The sequence below is a fragment of the Paraphaeosphaeria sporulosa genome (genome assembly GCF_001642045.1).
Source record: "Paraphaeosphaeria sporulosa strain AP3s5-JAC2a unplaced genomic scaffold CC84scaffold_12, whole genome shotgun sequence".
NCBI lineage: Eukaryota > Fungi > Ascomycota > Dothideomycetes > Pleosporales > Didymosphaeriaceae > Paraphaeosphaeria > Paraphaeosphaeria sporulosa.
Genome location: NW_017253371.1, coordinates 70,026 through 96,522, shown reverse-complemented (window position 1 = coordinate 96,522; position 26,497 = coordinate 70,026). Strand labels below are relative to the sequence as shown.

The window sequence follows — 26,497 nt, the reverse complement described above, 5'->3', positions numbered from 1 at the left end:
CGCCGTGATGATATCGCATTTCCGATGGCCGATTGTGCAGAGCGTAACTGCGTCAGTGAGGATAGGTTGGATGCCTTGGATGAGTTTGGAGCTTGAGACCGAATGGTATTTCAGAAGCCAATATAATGCTTACTACCGCGCCTCTGCCATGAAGAAGATTCCCATAGAATGCATAAGACCGGGCCACGCCTGGACCTTTTCCGTGTCGGTATCGTCGCTCATATCCTGTATCATCACCACCGCGCCAGCCATTTACCGCAGCCTCCTGGCCTCACGCTCAGACTCGAGCAAGCAGAGGATGTCGTTCTCACGGACTGTGTGCAGTCAGCATTTGGTCCCTACCTCGAGAGCCAGCATGTGCGTACCGGGGCCCTTGACGTTGCGGATGATGCTTCGGGTAGTGTCGTCCATGAACTCGACGCGGCACTGGGTAACACCACCACGGGAGCCTGCCCAAGTCAGAATTCCATCCTCGTGTATTTCCTTTCCATGATTGTGCATCCGCAGACGACGTACCGGTGCGGCCGAGAACGCGGGTGACCTTGACGAGCTTGACGGGGACCTTGGCGGTATCCATTGTGGTAGACTGCGCGGGTCAGCGGGTGCGAAGGGAGGCAGCGTGCTGCGATGGCGGGCGTACTGTGTGAAGTCGTGCGACGGGTGGGTTGTCGGGGTCCGGGTGTGGTGTTGAGCGTGCAGGTGACTTTTCAGCGACGGCGAGTGTCCAGGTCAAAATGAAAGTGTGCGAAGCGAACTGCCCCGGCTCACCGCCCGGCGCGCAGCTAGGCCGGAATGGGCGGCTAGCGCGCTTCGGCGGGGCAGGCAGCGAGCGTGCGCGAGGCTGCTCGCCGGCGTCGTCATGATTGGCGCGCGCCCGCCAAATTTCAGCGCAAAGAGCCTCCGCGATACCGGAGGTGCAGGCCAACACGCCAGGTGCAGAACGGCGGCTTCAGCGGTGCGCTGCGGCCCTCGTGCGGTGCTCATCGCCCATCCGCGCATGCAGCCTGCCGTCTAGACCCTTCCTCGTGCTCGGCATTGGCTTCGCGCACGCAGCGAACGCCCCTCTTTGACGCTACCGAGTCACTTAACTGAGGCCAATTCTGTACACACCAAAACGACAAATCTGCGCATCGGTCCCACGCACGCCCACCGTCTGCATCCACCCCGGTACCCATCCTCAGTCCTCGCAGGCCCAATTACATCCCCCGACGTGGGCACTCGTTGCACGTCTGCATCGCCAGCAATCTAGGCTAGCAGACCTTGACGCCGCGGCCTGCGCCGCCGTACCCCAGATTGAAGCACGGAATAAGAACCATGGAGTTCGTCAGTTCGTACGTCGCCCCCGACCTGCACTCGTCCCTCCACCATGCCTTCCGCGGATCCCTCAAACGCTGTCAATGGCGTCAACGGCCAGGAGCGTCCGGCCATGCGGCAGCGCATGGGGAGCAGGAGTCTTCCCTTCATGACTGACATACTCGGAAACAGCCTGAACGATCGCTTGTTGTTTGCGGTCCCCAAGAGTACGTTCCCTCTTTCATTCCACTTTGGCCATACGCTGCGTTACCCCGCGGAGCGCACCACAGCAGCAGATGAATTGACCCTTCCGCGCCCTCGCGCCCTCAAAATCATGCTTCCGATACTCTGCAGTCCGAATGTCCCGGGTCAGCGCCTTGCGATGCGCCTGTGCACTACCGAGACCATGATTGTAGTTCTGACTCATGCTAGAGGGCCGACTCAACCAGGCATGCTTGGACCTGCTCCACGGCTCAGACATCCAATTCCACCGTCACTCGCGCCTCGATATCGCCCTCGTTAAGAACCTCCCGCTTGCTCTCATCTTCTTGCCTGCTGCCGACATTCCCACATTCGTTGGAGAAGGAAGAGTCGATCTCGGTATCACCGGAAGAGATCAGGTTGCAGAACATGAATGCGCCGAGCCGCCCACGGCCACTACTGGCGTGGTAGAGGTCATGGACCTTGACTTTGGAAGATGCAAGCTGCAGGTTCAGGTGCCTCAGAAGGGCGACATGACCAAGCCGGAAGACCTGATCGGAAAGAATGTTGTCACAAGCTTCACCAACCTCACGGAGCAATACTTCAGGAAGCTGGAGGCACAGCAGGCTGGCGATGCGACCAACGGCGACGCGACTGGCGAGAAGACCAAGCTGAAAACAAAGATAAAGTACGTTGGTGGAAGTGTCGAGGCCGCCTGCGCCCTTGGTGTTGCAGATGGCATCGTCGATCTTGTCGAGTCGGGAGAAACTATGCGCGCCGCGGGATTGCATGCTATTTCTACAGTCGTCGATACGAGTGCCATCTTGATCAAGTCAAAACACCCGTCTGACACCAAGCTGGTGGAACTCATCACTGCCAGGATTAAGGGTGTTATCACTGCGCAGAGATATGTTCTTTGCACCTACAACGTCGAGCGAAGCAAGCTCGAAGTCGCATCCAAGATTACCCCGGGCAAGCGCGCGCCGACAGTGAATTCTCTCGAGGAGGACGGATGGGTTGCAGTTTCCGTCATGGTAGAGCGAAAGCAGATTGCCATCGTCATGGACAAGCTCACCGAGGCTGGAGCCTGCGACATCCTCGTGACGAAAATCGAAAATGCTCGCGCCCAGTAAGGCACAGGAGAAAGGGTGGCTGTAGCGGGAGTTTGAGGATGCAGTCTTGGCCCAGGTGCGGACTGAGTATTGCGGCACGGTATTAACGTCAACGACCTTCACGTACTTGGGATCGGCATAGAACTTTTCTTGGAATATCACGAATTTACGAGAAGAGATAGAGGGAACGGCGCTTACCGTTGTTGCAGGAGATAGAGTGCGCGATCAAATCAAGTCTTCACCACCACATGCACGTACGCTCACCTCAGATTAATATTGAGTGCAGTGAGACCGAGAAGGAGCTTCTGCTCGAATCACTGAGGTGGCCTGGAGCCGGAGAAGGCGTCCTTTGGAGGACCCCTGTAATTTGTCAATAGAGGATATTCCTGAGCCCACTCTGACCTGCAGTACTTCTTCGCTATCGCTCGAGTTGGACTCGATCCCACTGGTCTGACCTATCTGCACTGACCAACCTGCAGGATTGGAAAGTATCCACGCAGACACCCGTTTCAGTATGCAGAATACACATTCCAAGCATGGATCGGGTCCCTACGTTTTTTGGTTACAAATTGAACTGCTCAGCTTCACATCACCGTGTTGCAGATCCCCACACGTCTGGCCACATCCCACGCGCCAGAGGAGTCCGCGGAGACGCTGTCCTACTCGTGAGCGGCTCCCAGTGGTGCCGCTGAAGACTACCAAGGGTCCGGCGTATGTGCTGTGTCGGGAGGAATCTAATATAACTCAATCGTCCACCAATGGGGGCACACGGAAAATACCCGCTGTATGACAGCTTGCCTGCTGCACGCCTTCAGGATTTGGCCTACGAAGTGTTTTGTTAATCTTCTCGACACGCACACAGAGTGCTGGTATTGCATCGATCGAGACCGGATCCATGCAGAAGGCTGGGGCTCTGTACGAGACTGTTGCATTGCATACATATGGCTTTGTTACTGACACCGCAGTGCTGCTCCCACTTGTCGCGCTTTCGCAATATGGGCTGGGATGTACTTGTGCTTGGCCTGCAAGTGTTGAAGCCAACCAAGCTTTCGGACGTCCACAGAACAACATTGTACGGTATATACGACCTACTGTATTTCCGCAGAAACACGCAGCAACACCCAGACGTGTCGGCCAAAGCCGCCAGGTGTCATGCCTTCCGGTCGCTCACCTGTACGAACCGTTGACATCTCGCGGGGGACAAGGCGACAGGAAAAGCAAGCGATCCACTCTTGTGCTCTACGTCAGGACCAAGGTACCGACTCGTATTGTTTGCAACGCGTAACTGGTTTCTTCTAACGTACGACGCGATTTATCCGGTTCCTGTCCACTTCTCGATAACTCTCGTCCGCATGAGACCTATCACTTTTTGCTCTGGGCGGTGTTGAACTTGGATTGCCGGGGAGGCAACGGCCATGCAGAGACACATTAGGTGGGTCAGAGACATGCCTGCTGTAACTCCCAGCGCAGGCGCCATGCTTTCAGACCGCTAGATGCGTGGATTTGCAATTGGCTGATCGGTATACGTCCACTTCCCGATGCGGCTGCGTCTGCTTCTGCTTTTGCTTCTGTACGACCCTACATTACCAGCCTCGTTTGCCGCGCCCATGCTGCGAAACCTGAGAACTTTGGACGAAACGGCACGGACCTGAGCGTGCAGGCTGTACGCGTAGGTCTTATAAGTTGCAGGGTGGACGTATAGAGTTCGTATTCTGCAGTTGGGCATGCGGACCTCATAGATCTAAGCATTTGAGTGCTCCTGTACCTCGCAACCCCAGCTCGTCAACTTCTGCTCCGTCGTGTCGTTCCTGCTGATCTCACCTCACCTGCTCTCATCTTGACTTGCTGCAGGAACATCATGTCTCGAACTCCCCATCGCAAAGCCCGTGCCAAGGGCATCACTTTGGCAACGAAGCGGAAGGCAGCGGCTACAAGGAAGTCGACCGCACCGTCAGGTCCGAAGCGTTCTTCTCGCTTGCCTTCTCGAGCCCGCAAGGCTATCGCCACCCGTCAAGCCGCGAAGCGCGCCCGCAGGCCAAGTTCGAAGAAGAAAAAGGGAAGGGCTTATGAGGAGAGCGATGAGGAGATGTACGACGAGAGTGATGAGATGAGTGATGAGACGAGATGAGGAGAGTGATGAGACAAGTGATGATGGGAGTGATGAGACGAGTGATGAGGAAATGCGTGAGGATACCGATGAAGAAGTAGAGGATGAAGAGGCAGAGGCAGTGGTGGTCAGGAAGAAGGCCGCTACAAAAAGGGTGTCTCGGAAGCAGATGGATGAGATGGTGAGCCAAGCCACTCTCATACTCAAGTTTCTGGCTAATCTATATCAGTTCACTGTTATTGTCCACCAGAATGAGTTTATGCATGAAATGTGGAAACAACTCTGGGCGACAACCAATGGTGGTATGCACCATAATGTGGCTCGTCTTCCGCACCAGCAGTACCAACAAGTTCATCCAACTCAGGTTGACCACCACGCACACCCCATCTCTCCAGCAGTCTCAGCGTCCAATCATGACAACACGGCTGACACTCTCGTAGCTGAGTCAACACGACCATCCTCTTCAAAGACTGGGAACAAGGTCATTGGTAGCGAGCAGAATCCAATCAACGTGAAGGATGAGGACGTGAAGGATGAAGAGGAGCATGCAGTCAGCATGCATATGGTGGCACGCGAGAAACGTGCTACGCCAGACCCCTCGCGCCAACGTGAACAACCCGTACCCAAGACTAGCCAGCCACACCGGAAACAATCCCCCGTTGTGGATGTGAGCAAAAATCGGTCGAGGAATCCCAAATCCAGGAAAGGGAGCGCAGACGTTGCTATTGGTTCTAAGCTTAACAAGGTACGTACCCACCCGCCCCAAGGCTTCAACATGACCCCAGCGATAGCCTTCACCCTGATCTCTTCCATGGACTCACTCCTGGCGGCATTCCTGGACTGACTCCATACTTAGCACGTGCCTCAGGGCTATGCTGACAGTTTTCAAGCGCACTCGCTCGAAAACTCCATTCTTCTCAAAAAGCCGAAACAGCTTCAAACCCCGTAGTGTGCGCAACCGTCGAAGCCTGCGCGATGAACATGTCTACCAATACATTCTCTTCTGCATCGCCAACAAGGTGCGTACATGCACAGTCCGTTCGTTCATCTAACTCACTGACATGAATCAAGATATGGCCTCCTCCGATGCCCATGGTGCCCATTAGGTTTCCATCTCCCCTTCGGGCCCCTCACGAGAACGTCATACCGTGGCTGGCGAAAATAGATCCGTCTCCACCAACCACGGTTCCCGCACTGGAGAGGCCCACTATTACTCGTCCTGACGACAAGGATCATGTTCTACCACCACCACAGACCAACATTCACGCGCGTGAGGGGGACGTTATTGATCCTTCCGTCCGCTTAGATTCTCTGATCGCAAAGCAACACGAGAGCCAAATATCCAAGCAACCAAATATCCGTTTGCGGCGTCGCTTAGCGGCCCCTAACAACAAGGACAAATACGATAAAATGTCGGTCTTTGGCCCGTCTGAGCCCGAGAAAGATGATCCGCGTGATAAAAGTTATGGGTACAGGCCTAGGGGTGGTAGGCGTCGTGGGTGATGAGGAGGGAACCGTTTTGCTGGCGTGGTAAGCTGGGGATGATCCTTCTCGTTGGACTTTCGTTAGTTTTGGCATTACGGCTCTTCAGAGGTATTCAAAAAGGGAGACCCAGGCATATATATCTGGTACTATATGACAAATATCTCTCGATGCATAGCACTGTGACCTGGATCACACGTGCAGTCTCATCTAGGAGGATGTTCGGGTGGCTCTCTCCGCGAGTGTCTCTGTGTTGTTAACGCCAAGGTGACAACCCTGTTTGGAGACGGGCTCTCTAGCATTTGCAGCGCGCATCTGCGAAGTGGTTCTTGAGGCCTTCCATTGCAACTATCTGGCCGTTACACTACCACGGCTGTGTAAACTGCTCTACCAGCGTTGTGCCGTGTATTCGACAATCGCAATGAGAAGTGGCGCGTATCGATGGAGAGGAAGAGCTTACAATAGTTCCAGTATCTGGCAAGACGCAGTCGAAGCCGTTGTATCAAAAAGCCAGCCTTTCAGGAGCGCCCATGCCTCACCGAGCTCTTTCATGGGAGTTGAGAGCTGAATCATTCAGACGGGCAGGAAAGGTCATGATATCGCGTCCTAACCTCCTTTCTTCACCCTCGTGCTCCCCCTACATCAGGCCTGTCCGATAACCATCGTGTTATCCGCTCGCTAGGCCTGTATAGTTACCCTTATACTACCTGCATATCAAGTCTATATAGTTAGCACTGTACATCTGTAGGGGTCCCTCCTTTTCCTAACGTCACTCTGCCGGGGTCGGGTTGGTTTGAGGGAAAATATCATGCAGCGAGTGATTAAACGGAACTAGGTTCAGTAGGTACGTCAAAAAGGGACGATTGCAAAGGTGCAATTCGGTGAGAGAATAGCCTTTTGGCCAGGAGTAACGAGCTTGATAGGCGGCATATGGGAGCATTGGGGGAAATGCTTCTGCGATAGCCCGTGCGACAATCGCCGCCACGTTGGCATATGCTACGTCATCAGCATGAATCCAATCGTGCCATTTCTGCGGGACGTTCAGAATGTCGGACCTGTTTAATGTGGCATCCGGCTTGCCATGCCCTGACGGGCGAATAGGGGCGCCGAGTGCCTTTGAGGTGAGGCGCAAAGTCGGCGGGGAAGAGCGTGTGAAGCTTGTTCGAAACTTGGATAACCGTCGGAGGCTGTGCATCTACTGCAGAGCTATACAATTTGATGGTATGTACGTCAAATTCCGGGCGACCATTGCTTGTGTCCGGGTTCGAGGACGATAACCCGGAATACTGCAGCATCGTAACCTCGTCGATGCCCACCGTTTCGCACTAAGAGGTCCCATTCATAGGCTTTATGGTTTTGGAGCCAGCCTGCCCCTGTCCAAGTAGTGGGACTGGGTGGTTCAACAAGATCCAGTTCTGTACACGACACTTTTAGAGTGGGTAGACAGGCCGACGCTGACAGAGACTGATCGATCTGATGTAGGTGGTATTTGGATGGAGACGGTCAGTTCTACTCCCAGTGTCGAGAAGGGTCCAGAACTTATGATTTGATATGAGGGCGGCGGAAAGCGGCACGCGCTGGGGGTGCTTGATGTATTGATCTCATCTTGCGGTCTGGAGAGTCGACGCTCTCAAGGGGGGGGGCTACTGCGGGCTGCAGGGGTTCCGCTGGCAGTTGCCTGTTCTTGATGCAATGAGCTTTCGGACCTCGTGATGCCCGTGTGAGTATATGACATGGTGCTCTAAGGCCCGGAACGCTTTGCTTGTCGAGTACATTAGAGTGGTAGGCTTGCATCGCCGAGGCGGGAAGAGTGACTACCATAGCGTTCAAGTAGTCATTCAGTGGGCAGTCCATCATTGGAGCTTGCGGGTGACCTTCTTGGCGATGTGGTCAATCTTCGTGGAGTTCAATTGGCTGCCGCTGCTGCCGCGACCTTCTGGTCGAAGACATATTCAGCCCTCGGGGTTGAGGTAGTCGTTTCCGCCCTGGAGGGCGGATTGGACGAAGGGGGTTGCGAGTCCAGCAACATCGGTTGCCATCTAGGATGGTGCAACGGAAATAGAGTAGACACGGAGCAGGTCTGAGAGCTGCGGTGGAAGGAGGAGGCATGTTCGTCCCTAGAGGCGGGCGAAAGGATGCCGCTTCACAGGCGCCAACTTAAGCATTCCTCCCCGGTGCCGGACGAGCTCATGGAACAGTGTGGTCGGCGATGGGATGCGTATTGGCAAATTCCAATCGGCCTCTTCCTTCGAAGTATGGAACTTCTCGGTGCCATAAAGGACAAGCCCTAGAAGCTCGCGATATATACTATACGACCAGAATCACTTAATACGAAGCAATGAATGCACGCCTGGCCTTGCATCGGGAACGCAAAGCTACCTAGGAAACAATCACAGTTGTCTAACTTGTATACGCCAACCCTCTGTAACCAAACATCCACCCTTGGAATGCGACTCAAGTCGCGGCAATTACATTGGGAAACACGCCACTAGCGCCTTGTTGGTGTCATTCGATGAACGCGACGCGGCGGATGACTGCCTAGGTGCAACTCAGGTCTAGACGCACAATTTACCAAATAGCATACGTAAGAATATAACTGAACACTGATGTGGTTCGTTGGAAAAATATTGTTTCCGTCACGTCGATGCTTGGATCTCAATGCGCCAGGACGCAAGGTCCCGATAGGTCGATCAGCGATCACGTGACTCTGACATTCCCGCGGTTCGCATGAGTCCACCAAAGTTGCCAAACCCGATATCATATATCGACCTGGCAACTAAGCAGATGGCGTGTAACACTAGCCTTCATGTGCCACATTACCTTCCAAGTTCATGCTGGGGTCGTGAGCTGGACCCGACCACGGGATCGACCCTTCTCGAAACTCTCCGAAGCTTCCCTGTGTATCCTCACTTTCCATCACACCACTACAACGAAATTACTAGAAAACTCAAGGCTTTAGAGACATCGTATGTAGCGTCATGATGACATTCCACGCAACCTACCCTCGAATATATATACCTCCATTTCATCCTCTGTAGGCTCATCATCAGAATCACAGAAACACAAGTCTTTCATGCAATCACTGCGAACTAGCTTCCGCAAATTTCCATACCGACTCAACCGCATCCAAAAGCGAAGTCTCTCAACCACACCAACAATGTCTCTCTTCCCACGCTTCACTCAGGAGTTTGCTCCCCTTTTCCGCCTCATGGACGACTACGACCGCCGCGTCTTCCGTCCAGACTTGGATGAGCAGTTCCGCTCCATCAAGGCCTTCACTCCCAAGTTTGATGTCAAGGAAGTCGAAGACGCCTACGAACTGCATGGCGAGTTCCCTGGCATCGACCAGAAGGACATCAATATCGAGTGGACTGACTCTCACACACTCACCGTGTCGGGACGCCACGAGACGCTGAGGGAGGAGGGCGAGCGACCTACCGCCGCTATCGAAGGCGCCCCTGCAAAAGACAAGCAACCGTCCGTTGAAGAGGAAGGCACCGAAGCTGAGGGTGGGCAACAACTTGCCAAGCAGGGCAGTCAGGAGGTCGCAAAGAACGACGAAGCACCCAAGCACAAATACTGGGTTAGCGAGCGCTCGGTAGGCGAGTTCCACCGCAGTTTCAGCTTCCCGCAGCGTGTGGATCAGGACGCCGTGAAGGCGAGCCTGAAGAACGGCATTCTTTCCATCCTTGTCCCAAAGGCGAAGAATCCTCAGCCGAGGAAGGTCACTATCGTGTAAGCGGCCACTTCAAACGATCCTCAATCATCTGTCGAAGTAAGGCAAGCAAGCCTCAACGCGTCGGATAATCAAATACCCTATCAACGAATAACGAGTTGTCCTGCACTCCTTCAGCATAATTCCGGTGTTTCCAACGGCCTAGCATGAGTATAGCGTTGATTATCTTTCATTTCTCCGGAAAAACCGCACGTTCCTTGCGATTATTGTTTAAATTCAAGGGTAGTTGAAAAGTTGGCGGTCACTAGGTTTGGGTTTTAAATAGTTTACCATAATTTACTAATTGTTATCCTGACATCAACTTCCGAACCAAAATACTTCCCATGCGATGTCTCCATTGCTGGACCTCACATATTTTAGCCAAAATCGTCAGCTTCTTATAGCTTCACCTCAATTGGACTACCCCTCAACCCCTCTAGCACAGCTGTCGAGCCGTCCCTGACCTCCCGGACAATGTCGCCCGCCGGTTTGACCTCTCTCACAAGTCCCACTCCGCTCCCAGCATACGTTGTCATCCGTGCCTCAAACCCCCAGCCCGCATCCCCTTTCTTCATTTCTTCTTCATACAACTTCTTGTTTTCCTCTTCGTCCATGCCAGACATCGCATCTACGTAGCTCTTATTGATCACACCCCGTGCGTTGTGCGTCTCCGACCATCCCGTAGTGCCCCGCAGATTATCATAGACCTTGGATCTTGCGGTGGACTGACCTCCGTCGCTTGCACGGAGTATCTCATCCCTGTATCCTTTTGATATGTTGGCTTCCGGGCTAGCCAGAAACCGCGTTCCCAGAACGACACCCGAGGCTCCGAGCGCGAGAGCGGCAGCCGCACCGCGAGCGTCTACTACACCGCCCGCCGCTATGAGAATGGCCGGAGAAATCCCCTCTTCTTTGCACATGGCATAAACGTTATCGGACACTTCAGGCAAGAGGGTGATGAGACTCGCGCCTTGAACCAGACCATGACCTCCTGCATCGGTGCCTTGGACGACGAGCGCATCAGGTCGTGCGGCATGCATCACTTCGGCCGCTTCTTTCATGCTGCCGATTTGCACCCAAATCTTTGTCCGCGAGGACGCTTTCCGGGTTTGAGCAGTCCACTCGCATAATGAGGAGATGGAGGTAGGTGCGAAGAACCACACCGCAGCTGGTCGGTACTGTGCTATCAGAGAGATGGCGGTATCCAGATCGGCCCCCCAGTTGATGAATCCTATGCCGATGGGCATGACGTCGTGGTTCATCGTAAGACTGGATTTTTCAATCAGTTTGGCCGCGGCCTGTAGGTCAGAGGACAAATTCGAAGTGTCTGTCCCGACCCCGATAAACCCTAAACCGCCTGTGAAATGTTACAATGGATTTAAACGTCGTTTTGAAAGATGAGCCGGGCTAAGTGGTGAGAAATAGCAAGGAAAGATGATGGATGTTAATTACCTGCTTTGGAAATCTCAACAGCCATGTCTGCCAGCGCTATTAGGCGCATCGGCGCACCTACTACGAGGGGTGTTTGTATCCATGGATAGTCTTCCCTGAGTCGTTGCGCACCCTCCATGACCTCGCCGAACTGTCAGATGTCTCTTTAATTGTCAATTTCCACAAAGATGGCTGGAATCTCAAGAACAATGGCTCGAGGCTGTGTTATTCGGCGATCTCGTAAATTGTAGGCAGCAGATCTGTGAGTGAGTTACAAGCGTGGTGTCTCGATATGAGGGTTGATGATGATGCTTCTCCTCGGCCTAGTTCGGCTTGCCGAAAAGAGGTCACATGGCGCGCACACTCGGAAGATGTTCCGGGTTTCTTCTTGATCTCTTGGGCATATCATGAATGAACATTGCACTCGCTCAAATCGACTGGGTCATAGTTGCTCAACCAACGTTACGTCTTTACAGATTTACATACATACCCCATCTATAGTATTGTACAAATGCGCTTTCTGCCCTCGACGCGTCCAAATCGTGCATGTTATATCCTCAATCGTACACTGGCTCTTTCCAACTCGCCAATATTGCCCATTCCTGCTAGGCTCCACTTCTCGGTCACAAAGCCGTCATCAATCTTTGCGCGGAGCATGCCGCTCTCCGCATAGTACTCCATGATGGAACGTGCCTCGTCCTTGCTCAAACCACCGACTTTGATAACGTCCAGCGGCTTCAATTGTTCCTTTGCCGTGGGGCTGTGGAGGTCCTTCAAAGCCTCCATGACGCGCGGGTCGATGTTCTTGTACGGATTCCAACGAGGAGTCTTGCTGGGATCGACTTGTCTTGCCTCAGCTACCTGGACTGAGAAGTCGAGCGCTGGGGTAGACGGAGCGTTCGACTGGGATGTGGCAGCGAGGATCACACCGCCGTTGGGAAGAGACTTGGCGCCGGAGAGGTGGTCGATAAAGTGCCTGATTATGGTGAGGTCGAACGAGTGGATAGGCTTCACCTCGGCGTTGAGGTAGTCGGACTCCTTCATCATGTGAGCCGTGCCATCGACAGCGAGCATGATGGGCGGTCGACCAGGCTGTGTGAGCTCCTGCCACAGCGCCACAAAGACGGGCCACGAGGCTTCAGGGTTGACTATGCCAAGCTCGATGAGTTGTTTGAGGGTGGCATCTGCGGGCAGCGCAAGAGGTAGTGCGGGGCTCGTGGTGACCTTGATCTTCTCGAGCATGGGGTTCTCGGCGGTGTTGTTGGCTTTGAGGATCTGGCTCAGGAGGCTCGCGGTGTAAGTCTCCTGGGTGTACTGCGTGGGCTGAGAGTCTGGGAGAGGCGCGTATTCGGTGTGCGCATTGATGATATCCTGGGCTGCGGGACATTAGCAGCGTGCGCGAGAGGTGTCAGACGGCGCACACACCTTCGGGGAGATTGATGACTATCCACTGCCTCACGAAAGCCATGCTCAGGCCCTGGAGCAGGAGGGTGCTCTTTCCGCTCAGTCTCTCGCCGCTCAAGACCCTGCGCAGGGTCTTCTTGTCGTCCTCGGCGGCCTTCATGACCTTGGCAAGCTCAATCGTCTCCTTGCGCATCAGCGTTGCCGGTCTCCTGAACAGACTCCAGCCCTGGGTCGTCTTGAAAGCCTCCACGGCTCGGAGCGCGTCGACGGTCGCTTCGGGGATGCCCAGCACGCGGCCCTGGTTGGCCTCGCTGAGGACGTCGGCTTTGGTCATGTCTTTGAGCGTCGCCACCTCGAGGGCGTTGTCGTTGGTGAGCACGATGCGCTTCCGGGCAGCTTTTCGCTCGCCCTGGGCTGGGCGCTTCCCCGTGTCCTGCACCGTGTTCCTGCCCTTCTTGACGTTCAGCGTCTTGTTGCCCTTCTTGGTCTGCGCCATGCCCTTCTTCTTGGACACTGGGTTGGCATACCGCGCGGCCGACGTGGAAAAGCAGGCCATCTGGGCGTGGGCGCGGGCGCGCGAGGCCATCGAGGCGCGGGCGGCCGAGTCGAGGGACAGCTGGGAGAAGCTCCGCAGGCACGTTGGCGGAGGCATGGCGGGATCGAGGCGCGGCGCCTCTGCAATGGCGAGCTGGGGGGCGGATGCGGATGCGGATGCGGAGGCTCGCTGGCTGTCGCTGCCAAAAAGCACCAAAGCACCACCCATCGGAGGTCCGCTGCCAGAGCTAGCGCCCAACGCGGCTAGCCACGTCCCCCGGCCAGGAATTTTTGTGCACGCAGCAGCAGCCCGGCGCTCCCACCTCGCAGCGTCGCGCACCCGCTCACCCACCCACACGCACAATGTCTGACACGGAGATGGACGGCGGCGTCGCGCTCAACGGCGCCGACGCAATGCACGCGGCCTCCCCGCCCAACGCAGCCATGAGCATGACCGACTCGACCCTCGCGACCAGAAGGTGCGATCCCGCCCGCCATGCGCATGCCCCGCTGCACTCTTGCTGACCTGGCGCAGACCCGTGACCGTCGACAAGCCCACGCCCTACACCTTCGACCTGGGGAACCTGCTGGCGAACGACCCCAATCCCGTGGCGCGTGACGCCGACGAAGCAGCCCTGCAAGCCAACGCCCGCGACGCCGCCCAGGTCCTCGTCAACCAGCTGCTCAGCACCTGCGAGATCAAGTCCTCGGCCGATGGCGTGCACCTTGTACTCCCCCCGTGCACCACCCCGCTGCCCCGCGAAAAACCCATCCCCGCCGAGAAGCCGCCTACCAAGTGGGAGCTCTTCGCGAAGAAGAAGGGCATCACCAAGAATAAGAACGACAAGACCAAGCTGGTTTATGACGAGGCTACCGGCGAGTGGGTCCCCAGGTGGGGCTACAAGGGCAAGAACAAGGAGGGCGACAACGAGTGGCTTGTTGAGGTCGATGACAAGAGGGAGAAGGAGACTGGCGAGGCCCACGATGCGAGGGCCGACAGCAGGGCTGCAAGGAAGGAGAAGATCCGGAGGAACGAGAGGAAACAGCGCGCCAACGAGCGCAACGCTAAGAAATCTGGCTAGGGACATGGCATCTGTGCGGCTCAAAGATGATGGGTGAGGGATTCTCGCAATGCATTGGGCGGCGTTAGGGATATTATATGATACCGGCGTATATGGCTTGAAAATGGCACCATCTTGGTCCTGGCAGCGAGCGGCAGGAAGCATCAAGATGCAACAGGTTGAAGCTCGTGTTGAAGAGTCCAGCGTTGCTTATGTTGTTTAGCCAAGAGTAAACTATGAAGTGGGATCACTGCTAATGTTCCTGCGCTGCATTGCCACATGTCTTCCCCTCCTCAACATAGGCCGTGTAATCGTCCTTACCTCCACATTGTGACTTTGAAAGCACTAAGTCGTAGAGCTTCTGCGATCAACATGGCACAGTGTGGAGCTGCGTAGGCATGTTCATAGAGAAACGGTGCTTGAGTTTACGATTCCAGTCATTCGAGTCGGTCCAATTGATTCAATCAGTCCAATCGCCATGTTTATATCAAGAAAATCGAACATCGTTCCAGCTAGTTGTGCTGCACTTTCCGATCTATTAGAGTGGAGAACCTCGACGTTGTATTCCCAAACATCTGCCCAAATTCCAGGTCTTAGCTTCTTTAGCGAACCAACGGCGCCCCTTGTCCGGCCCACACCGCGCACCAAATTTGCCCCGCCATCACTGCGCCAGTCTTTGCAACATACCAGGTTTCCAGCAATCTGCCACAGGACTTAAAATTTTTGGAATATATTTTTTTAATTTTGGCCTCTTGACATCAATTCACTACAGTTTGTAGTGGATCGTGCCCCAACCTTCTCAAAAGGTTGTGTAGTGTAGCGGTTATCACTCCGGATTCTGATCATATCAGGACCTTCCGGCAACCCCGGTTCGATTCCGGGCACGACCTATCTTTTGCCATTTCTTTTGCTCCAGCTGAGTGCTGGGACCATATAACTAGCTCACCTTTTTGCAGCGAACGGTGGGCTTTTTACCCTGGCATGGCACCATACAGTAGTACAAAGGACACCTCTCGTAACATCTTGCTGAGCTTGCATTCATCGAGTCTCGAACATTTGTTTGGCACGCGTAACCACATATACTCGGTGCTCCTCTGGTAACCTAGAGACCTACGTCCACTTTTTCAGAATTGCTAGAGAGCTATCTCCGGCAATCGAAAATACGGGTCCCCCCAATACTTGCGGGCCACGGGGCGTACTCGTGGACTGCAAGGAAGGCTCCCTAAGCACCTAGGCATGTATTACCTATTCATACACGGCCTGACAACGGCCCAAAGCCTGATATACATAAAAGTATGCTATAGAAGGACATGCAGCGTGGCGAGACCTGGCCCAGCGTCTGCCGCCAAAACAGAGTCAACGAGGCACACCATGCTCAGCTCGGCATTGTTGTTGGCATTGGTTCGAGTGATACCGGCACTGTACTTGATTGCTCTCGTTACGGTGGTGGAAGAACATTGCCTGGTGAGCATACGTGTTTCGTCCTTGATGTCCCTTTTTTCCGCTTCAATCTTCACAGACTATAGTCGTGGTAATACCCGTTTCTTTTCGAAGACACTCGATAAATATAGGCGTTCTTGTTGGTGAAATAGTCGAAAGGCACATGATTATACAGTGGCGGCTTCCTAATGATCTTCCATTGTTCGAACCAAAAATTGCTCTCTCAGAATGCATCGACGCTCAGAGATCCCCTTGCAGCTGTAGTCAACGCACAAGGCGACGATGATCTGCCTCCCGGTAAGCTCCGACACTGAATCTGTCAGTGACGCACCAACAGCGGACCCGTCACCCGTTTACCACAACCTCAAGCTGTCTCGGATCAGAAGAAGGCTTAAACGCGTAGTTGCGAACCGTGGAACATATCACGAACGATCGTTTTCCTCTCGAACATGCCCTTCACAAGGATTCTAAGATCATGCCAGGAAAGACGAGGTGTTTCTTCATCTATGCCGGCGAAGCAGGCAACAATACACGTCAGACCTTTGATGTACCCTAGGAATTGTAAAGACGCGCTTCTTGCTGCCAAAGGAGATTTAGTATATGATAATTGGCCCGTCGAATTACTTCGGTGAATATGGTAAGCCCTATGTATTGCAGCGCTCTCGATAATAAGATTCAATTGTTCCATCTGTGGCTTTTCATCTTGTCCACGTCCAGGTTAGGGCCAGTAGCGTGTATCTTTGTTGTCGTCGGGCAAGACGTATCTTTGCAATTTGGCATACATGGCCGGTTGCATCCGGGATCCGAGCTTTGAGTGTTTATTGACAATGCGCGCTTGCAGAAGGCCAAAGAGCACCGTAGAAAACTTCTATCTATGTTCGCATTGATGTGATTGAACATCCATGCCACCAAAAGACGGCATCTGAGCAAACCTTGTTCCTGTGAAGAATTGATCTGGCAGGTGAGGGAACGAGGATGTCGCGACGCTGGGGTCATGATTTACCCTCCTAGGCCCCCATTGGTCCAGCTGGAACGGCGACCACAGCCCGTCCCCACCCCCAGATTCATAACGGCCCAGCTGGGATCGGCAACAGGTACATTCAGCTTTCCACGATAGTCCAACTCCACCTCAACCTCCTCCAAACTTCGCTATGTGGATTCGCTGTCGCATCGCTATCCTTTGTGTAGTCTAACGTAACCACGCGACAATGGGTCTCGGCATCCTCGAGGATCATAAGCTGGAGCACGTCCCTGGTACGCGATCAGGGGTCCTGAATGGAAACATGCGGGGCAGCTAACACAGCGCATAGGAACGGCAAACGTACTCGAAGATGAACGAAGGAGGCAAGAAGAGCAAGGGCAAGCTCGCGATGCGGGTCTGAAGTACGATAAAACGGGGAAGATACTGCTCGTCCCTCAGCCTTCCGATGATCCTAATGATCCTCTGGTACGCGTTCTACCCAGTCAGAACCACGAATCTACAGCGAATATGCATCGTGAATGCTCACGAATCTCATGTAGAACTGGCCACTATGGCAACGCGACCTCATCGTATGCATTCTCTCCCTCATCTCGGTGATCGCAGCAACTCTCTCCCCTCTGCTCGCCGCAGACACCGTATCCCTCGCCATCTACTTCCAACGCTCATTTACGGACATGGCTCTACTCACGGGCTACCACCTCCTCGGCGTCGGCCTTGCAGGCTTTCTCTTCGTGCCATCAGCGAGGATTTGGGGGAAACGGCACGTATTTCTCATAGGAGCCGTGACCGTCATACATAGCAGTGCTTGGGGTGGCGCCAATGGCAAAAATTACAAGGTTCTCCTATGGGCACGTATTATCCAAGGTGTAGGACTTGCACCGTTTGAAGCACTCGTCAATGCTTCTGTGGGGGACCTCTATTTCGTGCACGAGAGGGGTCTGAGGATGGCACTCAGTAATCTTGCCTTGTTCGGTGGCGCGTTTTTCACTCCAGTTCTTGTGGGCAAAATCGCCGCGGAGATCGGGTATGAGTGGACGTTCTACTTCGTCGCGATCTTCACGGCCATGCTCTTCCCGTTGTTATTCTTCTTCTGTCCTGAGACGACCTACAAAAGGGAGCAACGGTTCGATATCGACACAATGGGAAACATGGTGGAGCAGACGCCGCCGCCGGTGTCAAAAGAGATAGCAGTGGAATCTTCCGCGGATACATCAGGCGAGCTTGACAGAGCGGGGAGTGGGGCAAATGCTGAGAGCACTGGGCAGCAGCCGCATCTTCGAACCAAGGTCTCGTGGAAAAGGAGTCTTCTACCATTCAATGGCCGCCACACGGACGAACGTTATCTACACCTTCTCCTTCGTCCTTTCCCACTCTTTTTCCATCCTGGCATTCTCTGGGCTTGCCTCATTCAGGGCGCATTGATCGGATGGACAGTAATGATCGGTGTTGTCTTAGCAGCTATCATGCTAGGACCTCCGCTTTGGTTTGGGGAGGAGAAAACCGGGTATATGTATTCAGGTGCCTTCATTGGAGCGCTCATCGGCTTCATTCTCTGCGGTCTCGTGTCAGACTGGTCGGCTAGGTTTCTCACGCGTCTCAACCACGGCGTCTACGAGCCAGAATTCCGTAAGTTCCCTCATTTTGTCTCGATCCAAATCCCTTGAGCAAACCTAACGAATATATGAAGGAATGTTCCTTGTGCTCCCACAGCTCGTGTTGGGATGTGCAGGCTTGTATGGATTCGGCTTTACGGGTGGTGACCCATACAAGTATGGATGGTTCTGGCCCGACTTCTTTTTCGCGCTGGAGGTGGCAGGCATGGTCTGCGGTGCTGTCGCGAGTGCTTTGTACATCGTTGATGCGCATCGTAAGTCGCCTTTGTCCCCACTCGAGACTTTCGAGACTGACCCAGTCTAGGCGACATGTCCGTCGAAGGCTTCACTTGTCTGCTCGTCTTCAAAAACATTTTCTCTTTCGCTCTCACGTTCAAAGGCTTCGAGTGGATCCAAAGAGGCAAAGTGAGGCCTGTGTTCACCGCTATCGCAAGCGTTCAGGTTGGCATCTGCATGTTGACTATCCCTATGTGTTAGTCTCTGTTTTACGTTCTCTTGGGAGGTGCTAACGCAGAGCACAGATATTTTCGGCAAAAAGAGTCGCTCTTTCTTTCACCGGCACAACGTGTTCTTCAAAGTTACTGATGCGATTGCGGATAAGATTATGATGCCATTAGACTGGAGTGTAAGAAAACTCCTGGGGCATTGAGTCGACTCGAGACGATGGTTGGAACTCAATTCGATATTTTGCGAATTATTTGCTCGATTGATAATGTAATATATGGTATCGTTTGGTTCCATTCTCACTCGCTTCCATTCTTTCAACAAATCTGTGCAGGGGTCTATATTGCCCGGATGACCCTTGCTTATGCCTCTCCCTCACCATCCTTCTTCTTTCCCTTGCCCTTCATTCCACGTATAGCCTTGCCTATCGCCCTACCGATGGCTCCAAAACCAAAGCTCCATCCCTTGATCCGAACGCTCCAGATGAAGAAATACACCAACGCCCAGTTGCTGATGCAAAACGCAAGGAAAATGCCAAAGTCGCGCCACTTGTCGCTAGCCGATATGTTCAGCGCAGCTAGATAGTCGTCTCCCGAAGAGTATGGGCAGTACATGCAGCCGGACGTCGCGTCGGGGTTCAGCAAATATCCTGGGGACTGCGACAAGAAGCCATCCGCATACGAACTGCATGTCTGACCAGGTGGCGTATCGAATAGCGCAGTCTCGCTCGACTCACACTCAACCGGAATCCCATGGAGCGTTGCCGCTAGCACACCACCGATCCAGTAAGTACTCGGGTTTACGTAGTACATTCCGTACTTCCAAAACACCGCAAGCTGCGTATACGGTCTGACCACACCGTTGAAGAGACTGAACATGACGAAAAAGAAGGGCAAAACGTTAGAGATGACAGTGAAGCTGGGCGCGAAAGCGCAGATCCACTGACCCCAGGACGAGATGAACAAGTAGAACAGCATGGTCATGAGGAAAACGTAGCCGGCAGTCGAGCTATCCGTTGGAAGCCCAGTAGGGAAATACCAGAGGAGCCAGTATAGGACAGAAGAGACGATTGCGATAGGGACCTCGGCAAGGACTTGAGCGGTCGTGAAGGCCACCCAGCCGTAAATACGCGAAGGGAGCTCGCGTGCTTGCCAGAGTGCCATATTCTGGTAGAATTTCGGAACCACAGCATTCACAATCGTAGGAGGGATGAGAAGGATTAGAAAGGATGTGAACATGCGGTTCTGCATGTCGCCAATGCTGTTGCCGAGCTTCCAGAAGGTGAAACCGTTGAAGATGCCGACAATGACAGCGACGAAGAGCTTGCCGTAGAGGTAGGAGGGATCGCGCCAGTACTGCGTGAACACGCGCTTCGTGACCATAGTCGTCTGTAGCCACACTGGTGCAGCGAATTCGGTCGCTTCGTCGTGTTTGTTTTCGGAAGCCTTCTGGCTGCGCTCGCTATTGACCCGCGTGATTTCCTGCAGCATCTCCTTGTTGTTGGACGACTTGGCCCACTCCTCGTTCCAATTGATCCTCGTTCCGTCTTTGCGTTTGACAGGTTTTGCGGCAGTCTCAAGAATAAACTCGGCGACGTTCTTGCTGGGAGGACACTCCACTCCGCGATCGGCGAAATATTCCGTGACGTCTTTGCCGTTTTCGCCTACACGTCCAAAATAGAAGGTATTTCCACCCGGATTCAGCGCGAGGATCATATCAAATTGCTGTAAACGTTAGTGGGGGGCTGGCGGGGGCAGCGGCGGCAACGTACCTGGATGAGGACCGAGGAGGGTTGATGTATGGTACAAATGATGGCTTGGCCAGCAGAAGATAGCTTTTTGAGGAAGCGAACGATTGAGTAGGCTGAATTTGAGTCTAGTCCTGAGGTAGGTTCATCAAGGAACAGTAGCAAACTAGGCTTAGCCGAAAGTTCCACCTGAAAATTATTAGTATGAGTTCAGGAAGGGTGGGTGAACACTTCGTGTGACTTACGCCTATGGTTAACCGCTTTTTCTGTTCCACACCCAAGCTAGAAACGAGAGCATCTTGGCTCTGCTGAAGCTCAAGCAGATCGATGATCTTGTCCACGTATTCGATCTTCTCCTGTCGAGGGATTTTGCGATCTTGTCTCAGAATAGCAGAGAACTCCAAAGCTTCCCGAATAGTTGCAGTACCGTCATGAAGGTCCATCTGCTCGCAGAAGCCGGTTCCCCGTTGGAACCCAACGTCCAAAGGCTTGCCGTCTACGAGCATATCGCCTGAAACGACCCCTATTTTCTGGCGCTGGCTCAATGTGTTCAGTAGCGTCGTCTTGCCAGCTCCAGAAGCACCGACAAGAGCGATCATTTGCCCCGGTTTTACGTAGCCCGAGACTCCATTGAGTAGCTTCCGCTCACCTCCCTGGTACGGCACCGTATATTCGACATTTTGCCAGGTAAAGACGCTCTCACTGCTGGAGATCTGCTCCAAGGCTTCTTCATGTTGTGCTTCCGTGGTCTCGCCGCTCAAATCACTCCCAGTGCTATCACCAGCAACGGCTTTCTCCTCATCGGAGGGGGCCTGTTTTACTGCCTTTTTAGAACGCTTTGACTTCTTGAAAATTAATGCACCGCCACCAGCCGAAGAAAAGGAAAACTTTTCGGTTGCCCACACAGTGACTATGATGTAAAGTACCGCAAAAGCGATGACCACCGCCCAATTCCTCCATAGATTACTTCTCGAATAATTGAAGCTTGTTGCCAGGTATGCGGACCCGGGAACGGTGCGTGCATTCGGTTGAGCGCCAGTCAGCGCACAGCCTTGAAAAGTCGGGTCCACGTCAGGTCCTTGGGGTACAAGTTGAGATGGCGAGCACTCCATGACTCGATCCGAGAACTCGTTGGAAATGACTCCCTCGAACGCGTAGCTTATAGGGTTGACCCACTCTAGCCATCCGAACCAGATATACTTGTTGAGCAGTTGTGGTTTGGGTATCACATATCCCTATTAGTGCATCAGTTGTGTAAGTAATATAGCGAGCCAATGTTTGGAGTATTACCGTGTATAAGATGAGCAGATTCAATGCAATGCCGGAGAATCGCACAGCGTCATCGATTGTTGGCGATAGCGCAGCAAACATTCGATACAAGGACGTAATGCAAATCGTCGTGGTATATACAAAGAGCATATAGATGAAGAACTTCGATACGTCCACATCCAGTTCCGTCATGAAGTACATGATTAGTACAAATGGTACGACCTGAAAGAGCAACAACGGAAAGTCTTGAAGCACACGCGCCAGCGCAACAGCGGAAGGCCGATAGAATGCGTAGTCGTTGTGGCGCTTGACGATCACTCGACCAGAGACGGCCTTGAGAAGTTCCGAAAGTTGTAGCCAACCCAGGAAGAGGATCGAGAAGAAAAGGGCGCCGCCGCGCGAGAAAGCGCCACTGGAATCTAGACTCTCGCCATAGAAAAGTGAACCCACGATGAGACCGTTGCTGATAATGATGAAAAACTTTGTGAAAAGTGTTGTCTTGTCGCCCCATGTCAGCCAGAGCTCTCGCTGAGTACAGGCCAGGACCTGGCGCACGAAGCTGACCGTATAGGGTGACTTCTTCGATACCGTTTTGCTCTTGCCTTCTTGGACAGCGCCCTCGAATTCTCGTGCATCAACGTAGTCTGACCGTCTGAGCTCGACCTCATATGTGTCAACCTCCCGCAGGACGCGTTTGTAACTCTCAGATTGTCGGAATGCTGCTTCGAGTTCCTCTGGTGTCTTAGGTGTTTTATGCTCGTAGCCTTCACGGAATTGTCTCTCGCCAGGGTCAGTACAAGCCGTCAAAAAGTCGGCCGTTGTTTGTCGTTCTGGGGCTTTGAACCCCAGATCGAAAAAGTATTTGCTCGCTTCATTTGCCGGCCCTTGGTAAATGCATCGACCTTGATCGATCACCATGACTTTGTCCATTAATTCGTAAATGCCTTCGCCAGCTTGGTATAATGTCACAAAAGTCGTCCGGTTGCTAATGTCAGTCATGATACGCAGTGACTTTGCGTAATCTAGCGCAGTGGAGGCGTCCAGACCTCGAGTCGAGTTGTCCCAGCATACGCAAGTACTCTTGGTCGCAAGTGTCTCCGCAATTGAAACTCTCTTGCGTTCTCCTCCGCTTACACCGCGCACAAACTCGTCACCAACCGGGGTATACCGGGTGTGCGAAATCCCGAATATCTTCAGTAGTGCTTCCAGAATCACCGGTATGTGGTCCCTGTCCTTCTTTTTCGTCTTGTTCAGGAGTGCAAAGTAAAGTGTTTGCCAGACATTGAGCTCTGCGAAGTGCACGTCATCCTCGGCGTTGTAGTTGACTTCTCCGCGGAATTTCTTTGCTTGCTCCTTTGCGGGTATCCCGCCGTATGATACGTCCCCTTCTACTGAGGCATAGCTCTCTCGTTGATTGGCCAGTACCTTGAGGAGGGTGGAGCATCCTGGGATTGATTAGCGTGGGAACTGCAACCGAATCGAAAATTTATATATACCAGATCCAGGACGTCCAAGTACAAGCATCATCTCTCCATCCCTCACACAGCCTTGGAAGTCGTGGATCAACGTTCGGGTCTGAGAGTGGCGGGATAGCTTCAGTGCGGGTATAAATCGAGATACCAATTTGTACAAGTCAGGTCCGAAGGTACCGATGATGGCGTCTGGAAGCGTCCTCACGAAGGTTGACGTGCTCCCAACACCTTGTACAGTGAGGTTCTTCCAGATAACCCCAACCTTCTTCGCAGACTGCCCATTCTTCCGCTTCTCGAAATGACCCTCCTTCATGAAAGCTCCCAACTCAAAGTCATCTTCTTTCTCAGTAGCCGCATCTTCATGATCGCCACCAGTATTACTTTCCGTCGCCGCCACTGAGTGTCGTCGCTGTACTCCGCTCCTCCCACTCCGTCGGCTGATTGTCTTCACTAGTCCGTCCGCACGTTCTGAGGCTCGCGACTGTGTTCTCGACATGGTCGTCAACCTCTCTCGTAAGACCGCAAACTCCTCCGCGGCGTGACGAGTGTCGATGTCACCCGCGTCCCGCTCTCCCCAGGTTCCTCCAGCATTGGGTCGATATCCATCCTCATCGGATTCACTGGCGGCGCTGTCTTCCGGTGGCGTTTCAACCTCCTCTAAGCGATCCGGGTGATTTTGTGCTTCATTGTGCCAAGGATTGCGTCGACTGTCCTCCGTGTTGCTGCGGGTAAGACCGCTTCCCCACATCGTTGCTGTATCAGTGGAGAGTGAAAGGGCAGATGGATAGCATTAAAGACTAATTTGTGATGGTTTTGAGGTATGACAGAGATTCGTAGAACACAAGGTCTCAATTGTCAAATATACCATTGGTACACAAACTGTTGAAGCAAGGGACATGCAGGGTGCCGTTTGCGTGTGGAGACACGGTGGATCAAGGTGAGTAATGTGCACGTTGACAAATGCTCGCCGGAGTCAAACGGATTTACGCGATATACGATTGTGAGGACGTCATTGTAGAACTGGCATGAATGGTGGGTCTCAGCACTGTGGTTTCGCGCTTATGGCAAAAAGACTGAGCTAGTCTGCCGCCATCTGCAACGTTAAAACTCTATATGCCAATCGGAACGAGTTCGTCGACTCGATCCCAGGTCAAGAGGCGGCAGATCGACATTCTTGCTGAGTCGTGTTGGTGTATTGTGATTGTTGCAGAACGGTGTGAGGAGCCGTGGGAGCCTTATCGATAAGCATTTCACTTTTTCCGCACATGGTGATTGGACAGTGAGTCTTGATGACGCAGCACGTTTCATTTTGCAATGTCCGAAAGTGGTTTGCGATACGCGACAAGCAGACGCTGTTGTCAGCGGCCAAGCGCTTTTCGCTTGTTGGGCGAATTGCATCGTTGTCTTCGGCCCTACACATGTACAATTTTGTTTTCTCCGGTCTTGTCGCCGAGTGTGTCCGTGCCAGATACGCGTGAGTCCACACGCTGATACAGCTCCGAGGAGGCAAGCGTTATGGGATTCTCACGTCGGGCTGATGCTGACAGCGGAGGGAGTAATAAGGGGACCTTGGCTCGCCTGTTGTTCTGACTTTCTTCTGACCTTGCTGAGGAATCCGTGGCCAAGTCGAAGATATGAAGACACGGCTTGAGTACGTGAACGTACAATGCTTATGGGGATGCCAAGATGACCTCGCGAGGCTTTACTGAGTTATCGCCGCTGTTGACTCCGAAGTACCTATGGTATGGGTGGATGCACAGCACCGAATATTATCGGAATGAGCCTGCTGGGCTATCGAAGATCTTTCCTGAAAGTGTTGATACGAAACATGTCTGTACTTAGTACGTCTATGAAGGGACGTTGCTAACAGCCTGCACAATCGCACCGCTCTTGCCTTGATCTAGACCGTCCAAAATTTCCATGTCCTTAACATCCAGCTCAAAGCCATAGACATCCGCGTTCTTCTCGATTCTCTTCGGCGAATCGGATTTGGGCAAGGGAACCCAACCCTTCTCTAGAGCGTAACGGATGAGTACCTGGTTCGGCGACGTCTTGTGTTTGTTCGCAATTTCGTTGAGCGTTTTGTCGTCGACCTTCTGGTTGCGAACGATCGGGCAGTATGCTTCAACAACAATGTTGTTTTTCTTGCAGTACTCAACAGCCTCACGTTGCTGGCACCACGGATGGAGCTATCGTGAATGAATGCAGCTCTGGCTTAAGATCACCTGTGCAGTACATACCTCAATCTGATTGACGGCTGGCGGCCATACCTGCCCAAATTCTTTAATCTCTTCAATGTGCCCAACTCCGTAATTGCTGACTCCGATGTCCCGCACTTTACCATTCGCTTTCGCCTTCTCCAAAGCCTGCCACATCAATTTTCTACTCTCTTTCCCACCATTGGGACTGTGTATCAAGAAAAGGTCCACGTAGCCATTCTTACCGTCCAACTTCTCAACGCTGTCTTCGATGGACTTGTATGTCGACTCAATGTCTTTGCCTGGAGAAAGAATCTTGGTGGTGATGTAGAGCTCGGAGCGGGAAACACTGGAGTCACGAACAGCTCGGCCGACGCTTGTTTCATTGGCGTAATACTGCGCAGTGTCGATATGGCGATAGCCAGCTGTGATTGCGGTGAGGCAGGAGTTCACGCAGGTAGATAGCGGGGATTGGTAGACGCCGAAGCCGATATGAGGAATCTTGTACTTGGAGTTGGGAAGTGTGAGAGCGGACGTTAGGCTTAATTTGGAAGCCATGGTGGAAAGCCTGCCATTGAGGTCAATGGACTGGAACTGCGTAGAAACACTTCCTTCAGCACTCACGAGATTGAAAAGCCTAGGAAAGGTAGAAGGTGGAGCACGGGAAGCTCGAAGAAGAGCTGTTCCTAGGTCTCAGAGCTCCATTGTTCAATTACCTATTCCTCGTGTGGTGATGTCAGGATGCCGCAGCCTGTTGCCGGGATGGGCTTTGGGAGCAAATGCGGTTAGCAGTCGGGTCTTAGTCGCAACGCGCAGGTGCACAAGGCCATGTGCATCTCTGGTACTGATTACTGGCTCTATTTCTCTGCATGTACGTAGCATTGTGCGTTCAAGTAGTGTACAGCATACACATGCGACATGAGATGGAAGAGCTTTGGAGCTCCCCCAAAACAACCCCGCGCTAGTCAGAGCGGGGCGGCTGCTCTCAGATT

The 26,497-nt window shown here is 53.2% G+C and overlaps 11 protein-coding genes and 1 non-coding gene across 12 annotated transcripts; 6 read left to right on the top strand and 6 right to left on the bottom strand.

The window, feature by feature from the left end:
• Nucleotides 1-252: 252 nt before the first annotated feature.
• On the bottom strand, nt 253-898 carry CC84DRAFT_1155009 (ribosomal protein S28e; the record flags this gene model as incomplete). The annotated part of the gene is made up of 4 exons (XM_018176916.1): nt 641-898; nt 517-586; nt 366-449; nt 253-314 (listed from the first exon to the last, which is right to left on the bottom strand). Exons 2-4 carry the CDS (start codon nt 575-577, stop codon nt 253-255), a joined length of 207 nt encoding a protein of 68 aa, XP_018030669.1. The 5' UTR covers nt 578-586; nt 641-898.
• CC84DRAFT_292848 (uncharacterized protein) lies at nt 585-1,122 on the bottom strand. The gene is made up of 2 exons (XM_018185767.1): nt 641-1,122; nt 585-586 (listed from the first exon to the last, which is right to left on the bottom strand). The coding sequence occupies exon 1, from the start codon at nt 997-999 to the stop codon at nt 730-732; it is 270 nt and encodes an 89-aa protein (XP_018030668.1). The 5' UTR covers nt 1,000-1,122; the 3' UTR covers nt 585-586; nt 641-729.
• CC84DRAFT_1168416 (ATP phosphoribosyltransferase) lies at nt 926-3,074 on the top strand. Its single transcript, XM_018179391.1, has 3 exons — nt 926-1,331; nt 1,486-1,520; nt 1,726-3,074. The coding sequence occupies exons 1-3, from the start codon at nt 1,315-1,317 to the stop codon at nt 2,625-2,627; spliced, it is 954 nt and encodes a 317-aa protein (XP_018030667.1). The 5' UTR covers nt 926-1,314; the 3' UTR covers nt 2,628-3,074.
• A 1,501-nt stretch (nt 3,075-4,575) lies between these two features.
• Nucleotides 4,576-5,965, top strand: CC84DRAFT_292353 (uncharacterized protein). Its single transcript, XM_018185766.1, has 5 exons — nt 4,576-4,894; nt 4,943-5,015; nt 5,078-5,458; nt 5,570-5,732; nt 5,785-5,965. Exons 1-4 carry the CDS (start codon nt 4,818-4,820, stop codon nt 5,660-5,662), a joined length of 624 nt encoding a protein of 207 aa, XP_018030666.1. The 5' UTR covers nt 4,576-4,817; the 3' UTR covers nt 5,663-5,732; nt 5,785-5,965.
• Nucleotides 5,966-9,352: 3,387 nt separating this feature from the next.
• Nucleotides 9,353-9,934, top strand: CC84DRAFT_1180339 (HSP20-like chaperone; the record flags this gene model as incomplete). Its single annotated transcript, XM_018180468.1, has 1 exon — nt 9,353-9,934. One exon carries the CDS (start codon nt 9,353-9,355, stop codon nt 9,932-9,934), a length of 582 nt encoding a protein of 193 aa, XP_018030665.1.
• Nucleotides 9,935-10,308: 374 nt separating this feature from the next.
• On the bottom strand, nt 10,309-11,480 carry CC84DRAFT_1101859 (oxidoreductase 2-nitropropane dioxygenase; the record flags this gene model as incomplete). The annotated part of the gene is made up of 2 exons (XM_018174935.1): nt 10,309-11,267; nt 11,363-11,480. 2 exons carry the CDS (start codon nt 11,478-11,480, stop codon nt 10,309-10,311), a joined length of 1,077 nt encoding a protein of 358 aa, XP_018030664.1.
• Nucleotides 11,481-11,890: 410 nt separating this feature from the next.
• Nucleotides 11,891-13,397, bottom strand: CC84DRAFT_1190420 (uncharacterized protein; the record flags this gene model as incomplete). The annotated part of the gene is made up of 2 exons (XM_018181116.1): nt 11,891-12,717; nt 12,767-13,397. The coding sequence occupies 2 exons, from the start codon at nt 13,395-13,397 to the stop codon at nt 11,891-11,893; spliced, it is 1,458 nt and encodes a 485-aa protein (XP_018030663.1).
• Nucleotides 13,398-13,642: 245 nt separating this feature from the next.
• Nucleotides 13,643-14,361, top strand: CC84DRAFT_1190419 (ribosomal biogenesis regulatory protein; the record flags this gene model as incomplete). The annotated part of the gene is made up of 2 exons (XM_018181115.1): nt 13,643-13,758; nt 13,815-14,361. The coding sequence occupies 2 exons, from the start codon at nt 13,643-13,645 to the stop codon at nt 14,359-14,361; spliced, it is 663 nt and encodes a 220-aa protein (XP_018030662.1).
• A 784-nt stretch (nt 14,362-15,145) lies between these two features.
• On the top strand, nt 15,146-15,230 carry CC84DRAFT_t98. Its single transcript has one exon. It is a non-coding gene; the product is annotated as a tRNA-Gln (tRNA).
• Nucleotides 15,231-16,988: 1,758 nt separating this feature from the next.
• On the top strand, nt 16,989-19,024 carry CC84DRAFT_1102171 (MFS transporter-like protein; the record flags this gene model as incomplete). Its single annotated transcript, XM_018174951.1, has 6 exons — nt 16,989-17,034; nt 17,091-17,227; nt 17,302-18,388; nt 18,450-18,629; nt 18,680-18,847; nt 18,897-19,024. 6 exons carry the CDS (start codon nt 16,989-16,991, stop codon nt 19,022-19,024), a joined length of 1,746 nt encoding a protein of 581 aa, XP_018030661.1.
• A 157-nt stretch (nt 19,025-19,181) lies between these two features.
• On the bottom strand, nt 19,182-24,055 carry CC84DRAFT_1221823 (ABC drug exporter AtrF; the record flags this gene model as incomplete). The annotated part of the gene is made up of 5 exons (XM_018183308.1): nt 19,182-20,543; nt 20,591-20,755; nt 20,812-21,801; nt 21,857-23,280; nt 23,332-24,055. 5 exons carry the CDS (start codon nt 24,053-24,055, stop codon nt 19,182-19,184), a joined length of 4,665 nt encoding a protein of 1,554 aa, XP_018030660.1.
• Nucleotides 24,056-25,154: 1,099 nt separating this feature from the next.
• CC84DRAFT_1209294 (Aldo/keto reductase) lies at nt 25,155-26,172 on the bottom strand (the record flags this gene model as incomplete). Its single annotated transcript, XM_018182211.1, has 3 exons — nt 26,130-26,172; nt 25,548-26,073; nt 25,155-25,496 (listed from the first exon to the last, which is right to left on the bottom strand). Exons 2-3 carry the CDS (start codon nt 26,061-26,063, stop codon nt 25,155-25,157), a joined length of 858 nt encoding a protein of 285 aa, XP_018030659.1. The 5' UTR covers nt 26,064-26,073; nt 26,130-26,172.
• Nucleotides 26,173-26,497: the final 325 nt, after the last annotated feature.